Genomic DNA, 21,228 nt, shown 5'->3' with positions numbered 1-21,228 from the left:
TTTGATGACGATACTAATGTTTTCTCTAATCCAGAGTAGGAAGACTGAAGTATTGAGAAGGCTAAAGGCTTTTCCCTAAATTGCAGAGTTTGAAGCTATGTCTCAATACATGCTGGTTTCCTCTTCCAATTAGACAAGTTTGCTGACCAGTAACTAGATTGAGCAGATGCTAGAATCACAAAATCTTGACTAAGAGTGGGGTAGGTCCTAGCCAACCTTCTGGGAAATTAAGGCTGACCAGTAATATTTTGTATTACAAGTTAATTGTGTTACAATATTTTGTATTACAAGTTAAGGGACTTGAGTTTGGGATTAACATATACACACTACTATATATAAAATAAGTAAACAACAAGGACCTACTATATAGCACAGGGAACTATACTCAATATATTGTAATAATCTACAATGGAAAAGAATATGAAAAATAATACATATATCACTGAATCACTTTGCTGTATATCTGAAACTAACACAACCTTGTAAATCACCTATACGTCAATTTTAAAAAAAGAATTAAAATATAGATCATACTTGCGTGTGGTAGGTACTGGGTTGAATAGCAGGTCTCTGATTTGAAGTCTTGGGTGATTTTCTACACTTTGCAACCAAAATCAGAAGGTATTTTCCAAATCAATCAAAGTGGTTGACCCAAGTCACATATATATTTACATCTTGATTAGAGGCTTTAGATCTAGATAGCTAGGTTTCAGAATTTTAGGTTTCTACATTATTAGAAAATTTCTGTTCCAGTAGTCATTCTGCTAACAAATAATTACTTAAAGTGAATCGTGTTACAAAGTTTAAGCTCAACAAAATATTTTTAGCACGCTCTGCCATGCTAATCTCTCAAACTGCAATCTTAAAGATAACATTATAACAGCTCTTAGCTTTGTAAATCTTGCCAGAAATTTTGGCCAATTGCAGTGGAATTAAGATGGCCTATAAATCTTGGGCAAGCTACCTAACTCCTTGAGCCTTGTTTTCCTTGTCTGGAAACTGGAGATGATCATAGTAACTACCTCATAGTGTCGTTATTAGTATTAAATGAGTTAATAGACACAAAGCAGTTAGAATATAAATGTCCAGTAAATGTTTACTATTTTGTAATTGTTATTAACTTGTGATCTAAAACCTCTATTAATGTTTTCTGAATGTAATTGAATATATAAGATCAAAGTAATAGGCAGTTTGGCCGTATATTTTTAGGGGTATTATATTTGAAAACATTTAAAATGATAAAAGTAAAATAGCCTTATTATTTTTTTCCTTTTTAATGCAAATGTTCGTAAATTATTAGGTTTATGAAAAGATCTCCATTGCTGTTTGAGTCTCTTTTAAAAATGTATTGTTATTTGCAAGCTTTTTACATTGTTCTAATATGTTAAAATTTTCTGTTCTGCAGAATTTTCTAAATGATCACTTAATGACTGTTTACGTTTCATTTGTAACAGGATTTTAAGATGGAATGGGATTATTTTGGCCTCTGGTTTGGATACGAAACTGTCACTGGACCACAAGCAGGACAAGGAGGTAGGGAGAAACTGACGGTTTGACATTCTTTTTTTTTCTTTCTTCCCCCCCCCCCCCCCCCCCCGGTACGCGGGCCTCTCACTGTTGTGGCCTTTCCCCTTGCGGAGCACAGGCTCCGGACGTGCAGGCTCAGCGGCCATGGCTCACGGGCCCAGCCGCTCCGCGGCAAGTGGGGTCTTCCCGGACCGGGGCACGAGCCCGCGTCCCCTGCATCGGCAGGCGGACTCTCCACCACTGCGCCACCAGGGAAGCCCTGTTTGACGTTTTTAACTGAACATCCCCTACCCCTCCTCATCCCTGAATTTAGAAAAAAATATTGAAGAGTTTGAAAGGAATTTTTGGAGTCGACTCAAAGATATTTGGAGCCCACTGCTGGTGTGTTGTGAATCCTAGTTCCCCTAAGTGGGAGGAATTTTGAGGTGCTTCTCAGCTAACCTAAAGCAGGGGAGAGGAGTAGGAAACCACTCAGAACTTGCTATGTATTCCCTGCTGTTGGGAACACATGAAGCTGGTGGGTCTAACTCAGTCCTAAAGTATCTAATGGCAAACAATGGGCTGGCCTCCTGCTTTGATGGTGGTGAGAAGGAGAGCTCGTTGCTTTGTGTCACGTGCACTTGCAGGTTTTACTGGGTCAGAATGTGTGTTTCCAGGGAACTAGAGTTTGGCCAAATGTAGGAATCAGGGGTCATTTTCCATCTTCTCCAAGAGGTATGCTTGGGGTGTCGAAAAGAGCTCTGCCAAAGGAGACTGAGGCCCAGGGAAGGAGCCTCTAGCTAGAGCAGAGTGTAGCCAGTTGAGAGACCCCTGGCAATGGAATTAAGGAGGTCTTTGATGACCCTACAAAGTATCCCAGGAGGTTTACACACCTGCTGGGCCCAGAGCCCAATGCCAAAATCAGTCAAGTAGAAACTTCCCTGTCCCCTCTCCTTTGCTTTCACCCCTTTCTTCTGCTCCAGCTGAGTCAGGAATTCTAGTTAGGAAACTGATGTCGGAAACTATACTTCTGAAAGCATAAAGGAGAAAAAATAGAAATTGCCCTCCACCCTGACATGCTTGGAAAAGGGAAATGGCTTTCACTTTGAATAAAGTTAAGTTTTTATTCTACTGGACTAGACATATTCATTATTTAGTGGAGGATCTTTTATTAGCTGAAAGTTACCAGAAAAGTCATGAGACTTTCCCTGAATTTCATCTGGGGGGAATGAAAGAACCAGTGCCCAGAATAAAATTAAATGGACAGTTTATATTGTTTTAGGATTATTTCTCATAAAGTTCTGTTTGTTGAGTATACTTATATATTCATAGTTAATAATTTCCTTTTATACATTAGGTTTATGATATTGAGATATTAGAAACAGCGTCACACTAGAAAGGCTTATATATGTTTTCATCATTATATTTCAGATCATTAAAGGTTTGTTTCCAGAAGGGGAATATACTTATGTATGAATATTGACAAATTGGTTTTCAAAAGGGTTTAAGTGCTTTCCATTACCACTATCTTTGCATGAGTGTTTCAGATACAAAGCAGTTAAAAAGATAAACTGATATAAAACATTTTTGATTTTATAACATTTATGAAACTGCTGATTACAAAAGATAAAAACATTTTTTCAACTAACTGTACCTGAGCAAATGTAAAAAATTATTATTCTAAGTGTATCTGTTTTGTAGACTGTCAACTCTATAGACTTTTCTCTATGGATTATGAAATACCCCTTTATGTGGGAAAAGACTGCATAAAAATTTTCAATCAGGCATTAATTTTGAAGCACATTAAATTTGGAGATGAAGACATTTAAAAGTTTAGTAATGATCCTAAAATAGACTTTTATTAAGTATTAAAAACTAATAATACATTAGTATCTCCCTTGACTTAAATGAAACTTTTAGAAGCTTTCTGTGAAATAATACTCTCTGAAATCTTAAAAAAGTCTAAATAAATACTCTTCATTAGGATGAAAAATTAGAAATCACTTTGAGCATTATATTATCTCTAACAAAGTGTGCCATGACTTATAAGATTATTGCAAAATGTACTACATTTAGTTTTCAACTGATCTGACAAAGGAACATGTAATAAAGGACACTATTGTATATGTTATTATCACCCACTTATGACTTTCGTATTCATAATAGCACAAAGATTTGGTTAAGTTGGGAAAGTATGTGATAAAATATAATAGCTGAGCAGTAAAATACTTTGTCTTACTGTAAAAAGAACAACATTAAAAAAAAGCAACATTATTTCTTCAAGTAAGATAATTAACTTATATGTCTAAAACTAGTTTGTTTTTCAATATATCATAAGCTCTCTAACAGAGGTTATCATAAAGACAATAATAATGTACAGACAATTCATAACAACCAGTGATAATGAATAGATAGTTTTAGGATAGTTTTTCTTCTTTCTTTTTCAAAAATGCTGAACATGGAGAGAAATTATTATATATCCTAAACAGATTGGATAGGTATTATGAGAAAACATCCTGGAATAGCTAGGTTGACCAGATGGTCAGTTCTTGGATCCTTCATCTAGAAGTTGTTTTACATCTGCAGTCGAAAAATCTCTCTAGAAACTAAGGCAAGTTCCTGGATAGTTTGTTTTCTTCTGGTTCTTGAAGTACCAGCTGGGTTCTCGTTCACTGACAAGCTCTGGGTGGTGAATTCCAGCTGCCTTTTCTTATACTAAACTGGCCTTTCAAAACTGTGATAGTCTTTATGACTGTTAACACTAGTTCTGCTTCCAAATGGCAAGGCAAAATTGAGTTGATAACCCAGAGTAGAAACAACATCACCTGGAAGATCACCTACAAAACTGAAATGATCCAACTTCCTTCCCCTCTGGAAAGGAATGTCCAACTAAAGAGTTATACGACTGACCGATCACATTTTGCATGTTAGGATCGCTAATATTCCCACCACTCTGAATTCAGTGGTGAGTTTCAGCAGATGGCACAAGAAGTTCCTACCTGGACCAAGCTATATCCTGTGCGCTGGACCAGTGCGCGGAGGGCTGCTTCCTTCTGGGTGCCGCTCGATCCATCCCCGGATTTGTGATTTGATTCCATTGAGAGTGATTATCAGCAAAAAATCAGGTTAATTAGGGTTGCTCACTGAAACCAAATTTAAGATAAATTAAGTAAATTACTATTACCAAGTCCAAACTTGTCCTTTTCATGAAGGACATCTTTAGGAAACATTCTCTATAAATTACTCATTAAGGTTAGAGCAACTAACAGACACCCACAAACCAGGGCAGTTAAATATCCTCATTAAAAAAAGTTTAAAAAAAATGTTCAATTATAGTTGAAATTTAGAAGTCAACACTGAATAATGTCCTTTTTCCACTTAGAATGCAGACCAGTAGTTCTCAGTCCAGTTATCTCAGAATGTCACCAAATGCTCAAAAACAAATTCATTCTTGCCAATTAAAAGTATGAGGAATGGTCCTTGCAGATGTGGGAAGAAAGCACCGTTACTAAATCAAATTGACGAGGATATGGTATGAAGATCCTGAAAGTTTTAGCTTCATTTATCTATTCTGTCTGTTACCTGAGACATTTATCTACTTATTCTTCAAAGATAAATTTCTAGATCAGAGTGTGCTGGTATCAGATGTACAGAAGTCATCATGCAAACTACTCTGTAATAAAAATGTCACATGGGTTTTAACAAAATAAGAACAGTGGATCCTTTTGAATGGTGTTGGAAGGGCCTACTGACACCTGGATTGTATATCACATAGACCACTCAGAAAAGTACATGAAGCCCTTTGTAAAATCTAAGAAATTAGGAAAATTTACATATGTCCATGTTGATCTATGTAGATGTGAATATGAAACTTCAGCATTTCATTATCTATACTTTCTATCAGGGAACATGGTTTGAACCCCATTCCAAATCTGATGGTTGTTCAAATTCACAGGTTCCCAGCACAAGGACTTGTCCGTGGTGAAGGTCCCAGGCTATGATGGTGCGAGCCCCTGGAGGCTCCCATGTAGAGAGGGGAGGGCATTGACCCACTGGATTAGAGTGGGAGTGACTCAGTGAAGGTTCCGTGCTGGGATTTCTCTCTGCTTGATGCACTCTGCCAACCAAGACAAAGGAAGCTTTTTTTTACACTGATTTGAATCACATGCAAATATAATGTATTTCACTATAGGCCCTTTAAGACCTTTTCTGTTCTATGCATTGGGATTTCCTGTACCACTTTGGTTTTCATTTAAAGGTTCAGGGTAAAGGTACCATTAATAGTACAAGGAATGGGTAAACAATTGGGTGACAAAAGTGAAGCCGAGATAATCTGAGTAAAATGCAGCTTCAAAGTATTCTATTATGAAAGTAATAGAGTAATATGGCAGAAACTAACACAACATTGTAAAGCAATTATACTCAATTAAAAATAAAGTTCCCAAACAATAGACAAGCATCATCTAGAAAGTAATATTTTCAATATAATTTAGAAAACCAAATTTTAAAAAAACAACTAGATTCCAGCGAGAATATTCATTAGCTGTTACAGGGATAAAACAATTTCATGTTCTGTATATAAGCATGGCCATTCTTGCCCTAGACTTTTCTCATAATTCTTGTTTGCTTCTGACCCAGATCAATTCAGTTTTCAGTCATTCATTCTCTCAAGAAGTATTTAGTTAGTGCTGTCTATATGGCAGCTTCACTCCCTGCCCAGCTTTAGGGCAGTGTGTTTCATGGACAGTTGGCTAACTCAGTTAATACACCAGTTTCTGTGTCTGTTACTTTGCAAAAGGCAGTGTTTTGTTTGTTTGTTTTAATCTTTTTATCTTGACTAAGACAAATTGGAAAGTATTTTCTGATAATGGTGGTTTGATATATATATGTAGCAATTCAGATTGGACGTGTAGCTTTAGTGACACATTTATAGTGTGAATACTCTTTCTATGGATACTGCAAGGTAGGCATAAAATGAGACCTATATTCAGTTTTTAATCCTAAACTGCTGGTGAGTACAGTCATAGAAATCTCTGTGAAACAATACAATCCTCTTAAAAGATAAAACTACAAAGGCGTTTTGTGCCACTTGCAGCAACATGGCTGGACCTAGAGATTACCATGCTAAGTGAAGTAAGCCAGCTAGAGAAAGACGAATGCGATGTTGTTTATATGTGGAATCTAAAAAAAAAAAAAAGATGCAAAGGAACTTATATACAAAACAGCAATAGACCCACAGACATAGGAAACAAACTTATGGTTACCAAAGGGTAAAGAAGAGGGAGGGATAAATTAGGAGTTCGGGATTAACATATACACATTATTACATGTAAAATAGATAACAAACAAGGACCTACTGTATAGCACAGGGAACTATACTCAGTATTTTGTAATAACCTATAAGGGAAAAGAATCTGCATAAGAATATATATATATATTCAGTTTTGTATATATATATGTATATATATGTGTGTATGTATGTGTATATATATATATATATATGTATGAATCACTTCACTGTGATGTACACCTGAAACTAACACTAAGTTGTAAATCAACTATACTTCGATAAAAAATATAAATTAAAAAAAGGAATTTTGAAGATTTACAAAGAAAAACTAGCCTTTAAGACTAATTCTAACTCGTGCACTTTTCTCAAATGTTACTAAAATTGCCTTTTCATCAGGATACTCTCAAATGCCCCCACAGTGCTGGATTTAACCTGTAAGAGCAGTGAGGCCATGGATGGACTGGGGTCTGATGAGGTTAGTCTTGCATGTCTTAACAGAGGTTGGAAGGCAAAGTCTGTTGTCTTCTAGCCAAGTTGTAGGTTTGCTCTTTGCTGAACTTCATCTTCTCCATCAAGAGATAGCAATTCATGGTGAGACAAGTTTTATTTGTAAAACCTGCCTTTAGTTTTGGTTAATTATTAATAAAGGTGATTAAAAATATTTTGACATCAGAATGGTCTTTTGATCACACATAGGTTCACTCTGACATTATTGAGAAAATCTGTATAATATCTCAACATAGAATCAAGTCATTGGAAATCAGGACATAGAAACAAAATTCAGAATTTGCCTTAAGAGACACTTGATCTTCAATGTTTATTTCTCAAAAACAACCCCCTCTTTCAACATTGACTTAATCTAAGGAGTGAACTCGAATCCAAGATAAATATTTTCTTAAGCAAGTCAAACTTTTGTTTAAAAATTTGGTCAAATTTGAAAGAAACGTTTTGCAATACATTTTCTAATTTAACACCTTGCAGATTCTTCAGATCTGAGCTACTGCATTTTGAAGAGTAGTTCCCAGTGTAATTTATTGAGGCAATAGAATTCAAAACCTATATATAGCAGGCATTAAGACCATTGGAGCTAAAGGAAAGCACTCATAAACATGTATTACTTATTCATTCAAAACTTGTTTACTGGGTACCTACCATCATCCAAGAATTTTTGAGACACTGGGAATCAGAGAGCAAAACAAACCCCTCTCCCCGCAAAATCTCATGGAGTTTTATAGTGGTTGTGAGAGACGGTAAACAAGATAAATGAGCAAAATATACACTGTGCTTATGTTAATTTCTGAGGAGAAAAAAATAAAGAATGGAAGAGCAATATGAAGTATATGTGTTGGGAGGAGGATGGAATTTTAGATAGTGTGGTCCTGATGCAGTGAATTTGGAAAGGAACGTGGGTGAAATGAGGGATGTATTTGGGGGAGAGCATTCCAAGAAGTTGGAGGGCCCTGAGGTGGGAGCTTGTCGATGAAACAGTGGCCTATGTGGAGAGGATGGAGCTGAGTGAATGAGAGAAGTGGGAACTGGGGTCAGGGAGATAATGGCAGACCAGGTCATGAAGGATCTTGCAGGTCACGGTAAGGACCTTGGCTTTTGCCCTGAGATGTGAAGATTTTACTTATGTTTAACAGACTCACTCTAACCGTCGAGAAAACACTGAAGGGAGTCAGGCAGCGTTGGGGCTAAGGTGAGGCAAGGGAGGTCAGGCAATCACTCTGATCCTGTTTTTATTTAAATTTTGCCATTTTGTTCATCATGGATTTTTTTTCCATTGATTTTTTTTTTAATTGCATTAAAATATCATTTGTCTTAATTACTGAGTTTTTTGATGGCTCTTACATTTTGCATTTGAGGCAGTGCCTCACTTGCCTTGCTCTGGTTAGAGGGGTCGAGGGGAGAAGCAGGGAGACCAGTTAGAAACACTGCGACATCCGGGTACGAGAGAATAGTGGCTTGGATTAGAGTGGTGATAGTGAGCATGCTGAAAAGTGATCGAATCTTGGAATAGATTTTACAGATGAGTTGGATGCATCGTGAGAGAGAAAAACGAGGAGTTGAGGATGACATCGTTTCTTGGCCTGGACAACTAGAGGAATGGAGTTGCCAGTTTACTGAGATGAGGAATAACGAGTCTGTGGAAGAAGAGCAGGAGCTCAGGTGGAGGCACATTGATTTCGAGATGCCCATTAGGCAGCCACGGGAAGAGGTTCAGTGCACAGTTAGATATCTGAGTCAGGATGTTATGGGAGATTTACAGACAGGAGATATCGATTTGGCAGCTATCTGTGTAGAGATGATGATTAAGCTGTGAAATTGTATGAAATCAGTAGGGACGGAGTATAGAAAATAGGTCCTACTTTGGGGTAGTCTAACTTTTGGAAGTTGGAGAGACAAGGAGGAATCAGCAAAGGGGAATGAGAGGAAGCAGCCGGGTAGGTAGGAGGTAAGCCAAATGAGAGAGGTGGATTGGAAGCCAAGAAAAAAAAAAGGATTTTGAGATCAAGTGCGTGGTCAGGTGTGCCAAGACCTGCTAAGTCAAGGAAGATAAAGCCTGAATAGGGATGCGGACCCTAGAGCTAGACCTCCTGAGTTCAAATCCTCATTCTGCCTCTTACTCTGCGCCCTGGAAAAGTTCCTTAACCTCTTGGTAACTCAATATCTTTAACTGAGGAAGCAGTAACCTTTCTCTGGGGGCATTGTGTTACATGAGTAAATACGCTGGAAGGGCTTTGGAAGAATTCCTGGAATGTAGTGAGTGCTAGACTATTGTTAGGCATAGATAAGTAAAATATAAGAGCAGAAAGGGAGAGGCAATCACCCCAACTTCTCAGAGATTGTGCAGTAAGAAATTCCAGAGGTTCATGGAACAGCATGGTTATCTAGATGAGAATGGATGAGGGAAGAAAGGGGCAAAGAAAGTTGGATGGAGAAAGAATACAGGCAATATTATAGGAAAGAATCATGGACTCCTCTCCCCCCAGCATCAGTTTGCTCATTTGTGAATTGGGGTAACAGGCAGGCTGTGACATTGCTGTTGTGAAGATGAAATGAGAACATACCTGTCAAGTGTTTAGTTAGGTCCAGCATACAGCAAGTACTCCCACCTGACTTACTGCTAATCACTCATGTTGGAGGGGAGGAATAGCAAAGAGATTGTAGAAAGGACCTGCTGGACATGACAGCACTTCCTTGTGTAATTTCCTTTCTTTCTCCTCCTTCCTTATTCATTCTGAAAATGAGTGAGGGAGGAGCTAATAATGCAAAAAATGAGAGGTCTCTTCCAGCTCTGCCAGCTTCCACTAATCTGCCCTCAGTGTCTCCCATCCTCTTTTTTCTCAGCAAAGTAATACTTTGTTCAAATGTGTACTCGCCACCAAACCTGCTGTATAAAAATACTCCCCTCTTTTGTTCCTCTGCTTCCATTCAGTGGAAACTGAGTCTCAGTTTCCTAACATTTAAAATTTAGGATAATATTAGCTCCTATTTCATAGGGTTGTTTTTAAGGATTAAGTATTTTGAATGTATTCTTACTTAAAGTGGATCCTGATGATTACTAACTGCCCAGGAAGTGTTAGCTGTTTTATTATTTAATTATTATTATTATTATTAATCTCTAATTCCAAGGGGTAGAATTGCAAAACCACTTGCTGGGAGGATAAAGTCTCAAGTCCTTAGCATGATACCTCATCTCTTCAGGACTAGCTCCCAGACTCCACTTCCAGTGTCATTCACATACCCTGCCACTGGGAAGTCCCGTGTTTTCTTATACTTCTGGGCTCTCTGCTTCAAATGCCCTTTCCTTCTCTTCTCTTCCCTTCTCTTATCTACAATTCTCTTCTCACATTGGTCTCACTACATTGACCCTGTTGATCCTGCCAGACTTGATTGAAATATTGTCTGCTCTGTGATGCTTCCTTTGATCCTATCTATGGGTAATGTTAGGTGCCACTTCCTTAATGCTCTCAAGAAAGCTTGTACATCCCTCGGTTGTTGCAGATGGTACTATAGTTATTATAGTTTAGTTATTACCTAACTAAACTGTGAATGTCCTGCATGTACGGACTATGTTGTACTCATCTTTACCCAAGAGTTTTAGCCTGACATTATGCTAAGTGCTCAGTAAATACTTATGGAACAAACCAAAGATTTTGGATCAGCATTTTATAAATGATAGTGACTTGCACTGGATCAGAAGTAAAATTAGTCTGCAGCTAATTTCCTAACACTTATTATTATGCTTGTTCCAGTCGCTTCCTGAAAGTTCTATCCTAGAATGAATTTGCTCTGTGTGAGAAATTGATTTGCATGGTTTCTCTGCATTTTTGAATGTGTCATTGTATTTGGGGGGGTAAAATTTTGTAAGACTAAAATTTTGAGTGCAAAGTGATTCAAAAATAGAGTTGATGTTTGGATTCACTTTTCTTCTCAATGCCTTTCTGGTTTAGTATTTGCAATGTTAGTGCTTATTTGATGAAGATAAAAAGAACCTAGAAGTTATTGGGGGTTCAAGATTTCTGCCTTCCTTAAAGTCTCAGGTGGATTGGAGTGAACAGCTCACCTCATCACTTGGCTGATACTGATCAGTAGCAATTTCCAGAGTTCACTGTTGGGCAAGATCAGAGCTGCTGTTCCTGACCCTTGGCCCTGATGTCCTCCAGTGCCAGTGTGTCCTGGCTCAGGGAAGGTGGCAGGGAACAAAATAAGAAGGAAGCTGGAGGAGAGCAGCAGGTAGGGTGGTAGATTATGACTTTTCCGAATCTAGAGCTGTCAGGAAGATACTGTATGCTGCTCTTAAATTATAACCCTAATCTATAAAGAAGAAAAGCATACATAAAAATTGGGCTCACATAGAGAAGCAAGTTGTGGAAGGAAAAATATGATAATATGAGAGAATTTTGGGTGATATTTGTTTTCTAGGTTTGCCTGAAGTTATGGCAAAGTGGGAAGATCTTAATGCCCTGGTGGAACATAAGTTGGCAGCTAGGGAAACAGAGAAAGTGGGAAAACAAGTTTTTTGTTTGTTTGCTTTTAAAGTCTCTCAAAATAGTAAATTGGGCAAGACATGAGACAAAGGTAAGAGAAGTACACGATGGAAAAGCACACTTAAAGAGTGAAGAAAGGATGACTTAGAAAAGCAAAAGCTGAAATGGTAGCTGTGAATGATAGGCAGAGAAGAACAAAAAGGAGATGAAGGATAAAGGCAGAGAACTAAAGTTAGAAGGTTTCTTGGTAAAAAACTAAATGAAGTAATTATCCTCAACTTTAACAAAAAGGTCAATAAATGTTTAATATCTTAAAATGTTTAATATATTACAGGCATACAATGCCAGCCATTGTACTAACAATTTAGAGTTAGGAAATGGAGTAGTTTTGTTAATATTATCATTTCTATCTTATTTGGTTTTTTTCCAAAGAGGACGGATAAGGAAATTGAATGGGAAGTAAGCCTATTTCTGACTTGGTAAACAGAGGAGAGGTGTCCTTTGTGATTGCGGAGGGCCTGTACTAGCAATGTGCCGGGTGCATTTCAAATTGATGGTAGCTTCACTTGCCTTCCGGACCTCTCCAAACCCAATCCAGTCTTTCCCCATTGTCTTATTGTATACGGATGTTGCATGATGTAGGCTGGACATAACTCTTAATGCAACATGCAAGTTGTACAAGTGATTTTATCATGAATTTCAGCCTTCTAGTATCTCCTGGGAATTTTACACCGAAGGAGTTCCAAATTGTGTTGAAATGGTTTGTGAAGGATTTATGACCAAAGTTTACACATTTGCCTAATGAGGCTAAGTAAAAATTACTTTGTGTTACTTGATAAAAAATGTAAATTAGCTCTAATATTCTCTTTGGAAAAATGTTTACAATCAGTCTTAAGCTCATTTTGGAAGTGAATTAATGTTATAGCTGTTTATTCGGCCGTGCATCATGAACCATAGCAAAATTAATAGAGAATACGCATACATAAAATTCCAAAGCGTAACCATAAAAACATCTCACAAAGTCTTAATATGTGGCATCTTAATTTTTAAAAAGTAATGGATATCAGCAAAAAAATCAGATTAACCAGAACCCCTTCTATGTTATTCAGGCATTAGTAATGAATCATACATTAAGTTGGGCCTGGTCAATTTGAGCTTAGACAAGCCTTAAAATAAAGAAAAATTAAGTTTTTCATAGTAGATATATTAATTTTACTGGTAATTATTGACAAAATCCTCTTTCTAGAGTAGGTTTCACATTTTTAGAGAAGAACAAGCTTGCATTTAAATTTCAGTTCTGCCACCATGATTTTCACTATTCTGAGACACTGTTTCCTATTTTAAGAAAAGAATAGGAACACAGATACTTAAATGTTTTTCTTTCCTTTTTTTTTTTTCTAAACAAAGGATTAAATAAATCAGATAATGGATATGAGAGCATCTAACAAAGTGCTTGCCATACAGAAGATACTCAGTAAACATTCCTTCTTTGTTCCTTATCTGCTGCTTTGGTTGACTTTTTAACCACCATCTATGGCTCTCTGAGTGGTTATTCTCCTTTCTAGAAACTGTCCGGGGTGAAGAAAAGTGCAGTTTTGAATGTATTATCTTGATTTCTTTCATATTGTTTTAATAATCCAGTTATTTCATTTGTTTTCATTTCTCAGTAGGAAAAATCTTTAAAGTCCTCAGTGTGTGTGTGTGTGCGCGTGCGTGTGTGTGTGTGGTGTCTCATAGAGCATGTTAATTTTGTAATAAAAATTAGACACAATCTAAATATCCGATGATGAAATATATTAATAAGCAGTGGTACTGTACAGCTAATAAAACTGATGTTCTAGTAGAACATGTTATTTAAGCAGATATTTGTAAAATATAATCAAGTAAAAAAAGGCAGATTACAAAACAATGTATAGTCTGATTTCATTTGTGTTAAGTTTTATATTCATCAGCATGATTATAAAAGGCTAACTCGTTCTATCTTCTTTGTACATTAAAAATTATTTTTATCATTCTTGCTATTTTTAGCTGTCTATAATATGCAGCTCTTACTCTAGTTTTTAAAAGTTAAATTATATTAACAAATGAATGTCAGTGTAAGCAAGTCATCAAAAACTATGAGATGTGGTCAAGATTAAATTCTTAGGAAACTGTTTCTCTTCAGCATTTTTCTAATAAGTGATAATCATTTGACTAAGGAGGCTAGGAAAAAGCAAGAGACTAAAAGAAATCAGAAGGAATTAAAGATAAAAGTAAATTAATAAAACACAAAAATCTGTAGACTTGAAAAATACATGTAAGAGCTGATTGAAGAGATGGGTAAATTAGCACACCTCTGGCAATCTTGACAAGGTAAAAAGAAGAAAACCTATTTTAAAAACAAAGGGAAAATGAATATAACCACAGATCAAGAGACTTTTAAAGACTATGTTTTTATCAGTAAATTGAAAAATTAGATGCAGTAACCAATTACCTAGAAAACTGTGAATTTTCAAAATTGCTTCAAGGGTAAGTAAAAAATTTGCATATACCAATAACTGTAAACTGTATTGAAAAAATTCATTGTATTCCTCCCAAATAACACATGGTCCAAATGGCTTTATTAGGCAAGTTTTATAAACTTTAAGTTTTCTTAAATGAGTTTTACAGACTCATTTAAGAAATATATTTTTTATTATAGAAAGCTTTTGAAGCATAGAATAATAACAAAAAACTTATGAAATTATTGACAAAGTTAGCATATCTCTGATACAAAGCCAGACAAATATATCACAAAACAGAAGACTATAGATCAGTATCACAAATATAGATATGAACTGCATACAGCAAAATATCAAAAGACTAATATACAATAAACACGATGGGTTTACTACAAGACTACAAAGATTATTCAACATCAGGGATTCTATTAGTTTAATTCACTTCATTGATGAAGAAGAAAAAAACATCATCATCCCAGTAAATGTAAATTCAACACCCACTAGTGGTTTAAAAAAAGAAACTCTTAGTAAGTTAGTAATACAATAGTAATTCTTAAATTGATACAGTATCTATCAGAGACATGTAGCAAACATCACACTAAATAGTGAAACACTGCAATCATTCATTCTCAGTCAAAAGAAGTAAATCAACTATATAAAACTATTAGAACTAATAAAAGAATACTACGAGGACAGTTATAAAAATGTTCCGTATTTGAGCAGAAAAAAATGAAATGAGAATCTGAACAATATAAACAAAATATATAAAATAACAAACAATGTGAAATATCCAAAATCTATATGAAGAAAATGATAAAATTCTACTGGAGGATCTAAAAGCCTGGGTAAATAGAGGTCTTATTATTATAAAGATTAATTCTTCCAAAATTATTAATCTAGTGCAATACCAATTTAATTTCCAATTAAATTATTTTGAAATTTGACAAACTGATTCTGAAGTTCATCTGGCAGGAAAAACGGCAATACGTATCACAACATGCATTGAAAGTATAGAGTTATTTGGAACTAGCCTAATCAAAAGTTAAAATTAAAACAGGCAATGGTGATCATTTGGTAATATATAGAAATATGGAATTACTATGTTGTGTACATGGCATTAACATAGTGTTGTAGATGAATTATACTTTAATAAAAATAAATACAATAGGCACAGGAATAGACAAATAGATTAATGGAATGGAAAAAAGTCTAGACCCATAATTGTGTTTATATTGGAACTGCCAATAGGTGCAATCATAGGGAGATCATAGAAAATTTGAGAAGAAAGATAAAGTTGGCATACCATCTCACAACACATACCAAAATTCTAAGTGAATTAAAGAAATAACCTTTCAGCAACGTTGTATAACTGCTAGAAGAAAATATGGGAGGACATTTTTATAATCTTGTAATGCAGGAAGTCTTCCTAACCAAGCATACCAAAAGCCAGGATTGAAAAGACTAACAGATGTGACTACATAAAAATTACAAATATCTGTAATGACAACATAAAGTTAAAAGGAAGCCACAGACTAGAAGAAAATGATTGCTACTTACATAATATACAGAGAATTAATATCTGCAATATACAAAGAGTACTTTAAAATCAATAGTAAAGGGGCTCAGAAGTCAGTGGACAAAGAGCAAAGGACATAAGCAGTAAATTCACAGAAAAAAATAGTTTATAAACTTATTTAAATATGGTCATTTAGTGGTCAGAAAAAAACAAAAATTAAACCAAGATACTTGGTTTTGCCTATTATGGGGCAAAATTAGAACAGATTTCAAATAATACAAACAATAAACATAGCTGACATTAACTGAACGATTACTATTGGCTATGTTCTAAAAACTTAAAATGTAATTCATTTAATCCTTATAAAAACTTAATGGGGTAGGTATTGTCATTCCTCTGATATAGGTAATAAGCCAAGTTAGAGAAATTAATGAGCCCAAGTTTACTTAGGTAATAAGTGACACAACTGTGATTTGAATCTAAGTAGCTGTCTACCTGTCTCTAAGTAGCTGTCTACCTGTTTCTTACTCCCTTCCATTCTTTAATCCTGTACTTTGTTCTCTCTCCTGCTCCTTTGGTGACACCCCTGGGTAAAAAAGTTGCTGATTCTATCTGGAAGGTACACCATGTTTTTAAGACAAGTTATCAACAGTTGTAGAGAAGCAATGCTGACAGACAAACTTTCTAAATGCTATTTTTTCAAAGATGTAAAAAGCTGATATTTTGATTACTGTTTGTTGATGTTTAAATCCATATACCATCTTACTTGGAGTCATTCCAAGTCCTAAATAGAGTAACTTAAAATAGCACATCCTAAGATACTGGGGAAATTGTACCACAGTAGAAATATCTATAGACAAAAATAAAACTATACCAGAGAAGAAAATACTATTGGGGCTACCAACTTAGAATTTATCAGAGAAAAAGAACAAGCAGAGGTATAATAGACAAATGATTGGATTGCAATATTTATACATTTCTTTGTGTATATACATGTGTATATAATTACACCTGTACTAAATCAGGGCATTATGAACATTCAGGGGATGAGAAGACATGTCTTCCCAACATTTTTTAAAAAATAATTAAAAATCAGGAGTCACACACAATCTCTTTTGAAAAGAAAATGTTACCCAAACTCTTGGGAGAGTTAAGCACATTCATCTGGCCCACAGATCATCATTACTGCAAAACAATCCTGACATCTGGAAATCCTTGTTTTGAGAAAAAAGTGATTTCAAATGGTCAGAAGTTTTTATTTTCATTTAGAAAATCTGTTTAAAATTGCATAATTTATGGTCCAGTGGAAACACCTCCTGCTCTTTAACATATTCTTATTAAGTAGATATTACAGAGGTGTATTTTATTGGCTTCAAAAGACATTTCACCATTTATTTGCTTCAAATGCCCTTTAAATATCAACAAAGAGCCTTTAAATCCCTGGAATTTAGCTTGAAACTATAAATTACACAAGGAAAGACAGGAGAGGAAGTGTTAACCTATGCATGTCTTGTCAAAATAGGACTTCAAGATTTAACTGCAGGTGTTTCTAAATTTTAGCAGAAACTATGGAGAAAGAACAGACTCCCTACCTGGCCTCATGTTATAATCACCTGTACTTGGGCATCACCCTTACCACCCCTAGAGGTGGCATCACCCTTACCACCCCTAGAGGTGGTATCACCCTTACCACCTCTTGGGCACTACCCTTACCACCCCAACTGGTCTGGAGTGGAGCCCAGGAAATTGTATGGTTTAAAACCTCCTCAGGTGATAATACGCAGCTGAGGTTAGAACTTCTGAACCTATGCATGTTAAAAATCAGTCTATGCACGTTAAGTGTCAAGCAAAATGAAATATGGAGAGTAATTTATTCCACCTGCCAAATAGTTGGGACAGACACATCTTAAAAAATTACTAAAAAAAAAGAAAAAGTCTATAAAAGAAAGACTAGATTACAGGAGAAAGAATAATTCAAAATTGTCTCTAATAATTGTCCTGTCTACTGTTCATCACTTAATGAATAAATGTTTTCATAATTGCCAGTATTTACAAATAATGCCCTTGAAACACCAAAAAAATCACATTCTTCCTAGATTCTTTCCTAAGTGATTCATATTCAACTCCATTTCCATGAGGACCAACCGATAAGGTATTCATATTACCACTGTATGCATAAAACTCTATGTCGTGGCTCTATATATGGAGAGGAAGCAAAAGCTGTGAGGTAGAGAAAGGATAGAGAGTAGAAAGTAAGGATGGCTTTTAGAAGAGAGAGGAGCAGATGTAGGAAGTAGTTGAGTCAAGTTAACAGTGAAGCACCTTAGCAGATCCATGAATACCTACAGCTGAGGTCCTTATAGCCTCTTTATCCAGAACAACCTCCAGCACAGGCTCCTCATGAAGTCTGGATCTTGACATTTTCCTGCTCCTGTACATATGTATCCTTACTTGTTGCTCTTCTTACTCCTATCCTCATCCTCCACCCTCTCTTCCATTACTAGACTTAACTCAGCCAAAGTAGAATGAAACTTCACTGCTTACTACTCCTCGTTACTGCCTACCCCTGCAAGATCAGTCTCCCTAAAATGTCCCTTCTAATATTCTTCATTGGTCTCATAATTAACTATAAAGAAACAGTCCAACCCCTTAGCCTGGTGTCCAGTATCCACCATGATCTGGTCCTAACTCTACTTTTCTGACTATCTCTCAATCCAAGTCTAGAGCTATTCTGTGCTCAAGCCCATCAGGTCTCCCAGATACACCAGTTACTTCTTACTTCTTAGGTTCCTTTGTTCTTGTTTCCCATTTTCCATGTGCCTAGAGTCCCCATCCTTATTTTCACACTCTCCCTGGCTGAGATGAGTTTATGCCTGCACCATCAGGTTGTGTGTGGTTGTACATATGTAGGAATGCACAAGCACATGTGTGGCTATGAATGTGTATATATACATAAGGGTGAATAAACTCCTGGTGGCCAGTGTTGACAGCACAACATCACACAAGAAGTTTCCTTTTGTAGCTGGTTCTGACACCACCACTCCCTTACAAATCCTCCAGCTTCTGCTCAACTTGGATAAGAATATCAGAAACTCTGAACCAGAGATCCTCATAAGTGACCTGTACTTGACAACATTGAATATTGAGAGATGAATAGCAGTTTTTTTAATCCAAAAAAGATTTTGGAAAATTTTAACAGCAGATGGAAACTGTGCATGTGTTGGATGAAGGAGGGGGTAATGGAGAAGGAATGGACATCCTTAAGACCAGACAACATGAGGTGCTTTCTATTCCCTTAAGGTTATACTGTGATGGTCAATTTTATGTATCAACTTGACTGGGTCACAGAGTGCCCAGACATTTGGCCAAGCATTATTCTGGGTGTGTCGTTGAGGGTATTTCTGAATGATATGAATGTTTGAATTGATAGACTGAGTAAAGCAGATTGCTCTTCCTGATGTGGGTGGGCCTCACCTAATCAACTGAAGGTCTGAATAGAATAAAAAGGCTAAATAAGAGAGAACACCCAGTTTATTACCAAAAAAAAAAAAAGAGAGGGAGAACTCTGCCCTGCCTGAGTGCTTGAGCTAGGACATCAGTCTCTTCCTGCATTCAGAGTTGAACTGAAACATTGGCTTTTCTTGGGAAGCCTTCTGGCTTTCAGACAGGAACTACATGTTGGCTCTCCTGGGTCTCCAGATTGCCAACTGCAGATCTTGGGACTTGTCAGCCTCCATAATCAGATGAGCCAATTCCTTATAATAAACCTCTTTATCTATTGATAGATAAATAGATTTATATGTATCTTACAGATACGAGAACAATGACAACACTAAAACCATGTAGGTATATGTATTAGCCAGTTAGGATTCCAATTGGAATATTGGTTCTGTTTATCTGGAGAACCATGGCTAATACGTATACCTACATGGTTTTGGTGTTGTCATTGTTCTAGTACATGTAAGACCAGGGTACAGATGGCTATTGTGTTATCTTCTCTCAATAATAATGCCCAACTCTGACCCCATGCCTGACTTTCTTAAAGATCCCTGGGAAAGAAAACTGGCAGAGTTTAGAAATTCTAGAATCACATAACCTAACAAGAAGAGTAGAATTTCTCTGCATGTATGTTGAATTTCTAAGTTGACTTACAAATTGGTATGGTGGTAATCACAGCATACAATGTAGATGTCCTTCAGCTTAAAAGCAGATGTTTATCCAGGAGCCCTGGGACCAATTATTTGTGTGGCTGAGTACAGAGACCTGATGAGCTGGTGAGGTCTGGTGTTATCATGTCTCTTTTTATTCTCGTTGAGATTGTCCTTCTGAACTTAGTTCCTGCATCTGGTTTCTTCAGACCAATTTGGAAAAATTAAGTTGAAAACTCAATGTTCACCATGCTGCCAATCACTGACTAATGGAATACATTCAATCCTGGAGTGAAGCTTACAAATTCCAACGATCTAAAGCTCTGTAGTACAATGGCCCTGAGGCAATCTGACTCTTTCAATAAAGGACAGCCTCATGTTTCCCTTAAAAAAAAAATTATATGGATATTCTGTAACTAGGTCACTGAGTAAGGGTGACTTGCCATCTGATATACCTTGATAAGAGATGTAGCAAATGGCTCTGCTTGGTGTTTTGTTTTTTTTTTTTTTTTTTTATTTTGGCTGTGTTGGGTTTTCGTTGCTACACACAGGCTTTCTCTAGATGCAACGAGCAGGGGCTACTCTTCGTTGCGGTGCGCATGCTTCTCATTGCGGTGGCTTCTCTTGTTGCGCAGCACGGGCTCTAGGCATGCAGGCTTCAGTGGTTGTGGCCCGGGGGCTCAGTAGTTGGTGCTCGCGGGCTCTGAAGCACAGGCTCAGTAGTTGTGGTGCATGGGCTTTGTTGCTCCGTGGCATGTGGGATCTTCCCGGACCAGGTACGAACCCGTGTCCCCTCCACTGGCAGGAGGCTTCTTGACCACTGCACCACCAGGGAAGTCCCTCGGTGTTTTATGAATTGCCTGCAATTGTAATTCTCACAGAGAGGCAGGTGACAGTTTCCTGTAGTAAGAATTTCAGGGCTCTGACTTGCCCACAGTTGTATCTCACCGGCATGAGTAGCACAGGGCTCTGGCCATGTGTTCTTCATGTCCTCTACTTAGCTAGTCAAACCCAAGCTGACCAATTTGCAGCATCCATCTCTCATCCCCGCTCGCAGACTGTGCTCCAAAGATTCAGGCTTCTGAAAGAAATCCAGATCCTCTTCTCCCTGCTCTTTGTCAACAACCCCCAATTCTGCCCTGGTCTCACATCTAGTCTTCCCCAGCCCTCCCAGGGTTACAACCATATGGCTGCTCCCAACCTGATGCACTTAGAAAAAGTGAAAGATTAAAGACCAGATTGTGCGAAGCTTGATGAATGAATAATTTGAAGTGTTTGTTTCCACGATTCAGAT

General features: G+C 36.8%; 1 protein-coding gene across 1 annotated transcript in view; it reads right to left on the bottom strand.

Moving 5' to 3' along the window:
* The window catches only part of A1CF (APOBEC1 complementation factor), a 53,370-nt gene extending 48,389 nt beyond the window's left edge, over positions 1-4,981 (bottom strand). The window contains exon 1 of the mRNA XM_089897260.1: positions 4,506-4,981. Within this exon, the coding sequence (XP_089753386.1) occupies positions 4,506-4,604 (99 nt within the window). The 5' untranslated portion in view covers positions 4,605-4,981. The remainder of the gene's footprint in view (positions 1-4,505) is intronic.
* Positions 4,982-21,228: the final 16,247 nt, after the last annotated feature.

This window comes from Delphinapterus leucas, chromosome 16 (assembly GCF_059928025.1).
Source record: "Delphinapterus leucas isolate spDelLeu-1000000601 "Yukka" chromosome 16, BTC_Dleu_Yukka2, whole genome shotgun sequence".
In the NCBI taxonomy this organism is placed as follows: domain Eukaryota; kingdom Metazoa; phylum Chordata; class Mammalia; order Artiodactyla; family Monodontidae; genus Delphinapterus; species Delphinapterus leucas.
The sequence above is the reverse complement of the archived record's forward strand: the minus strand, read 5'-3'. Positions and strand labels throughout refer to the sequence as shown.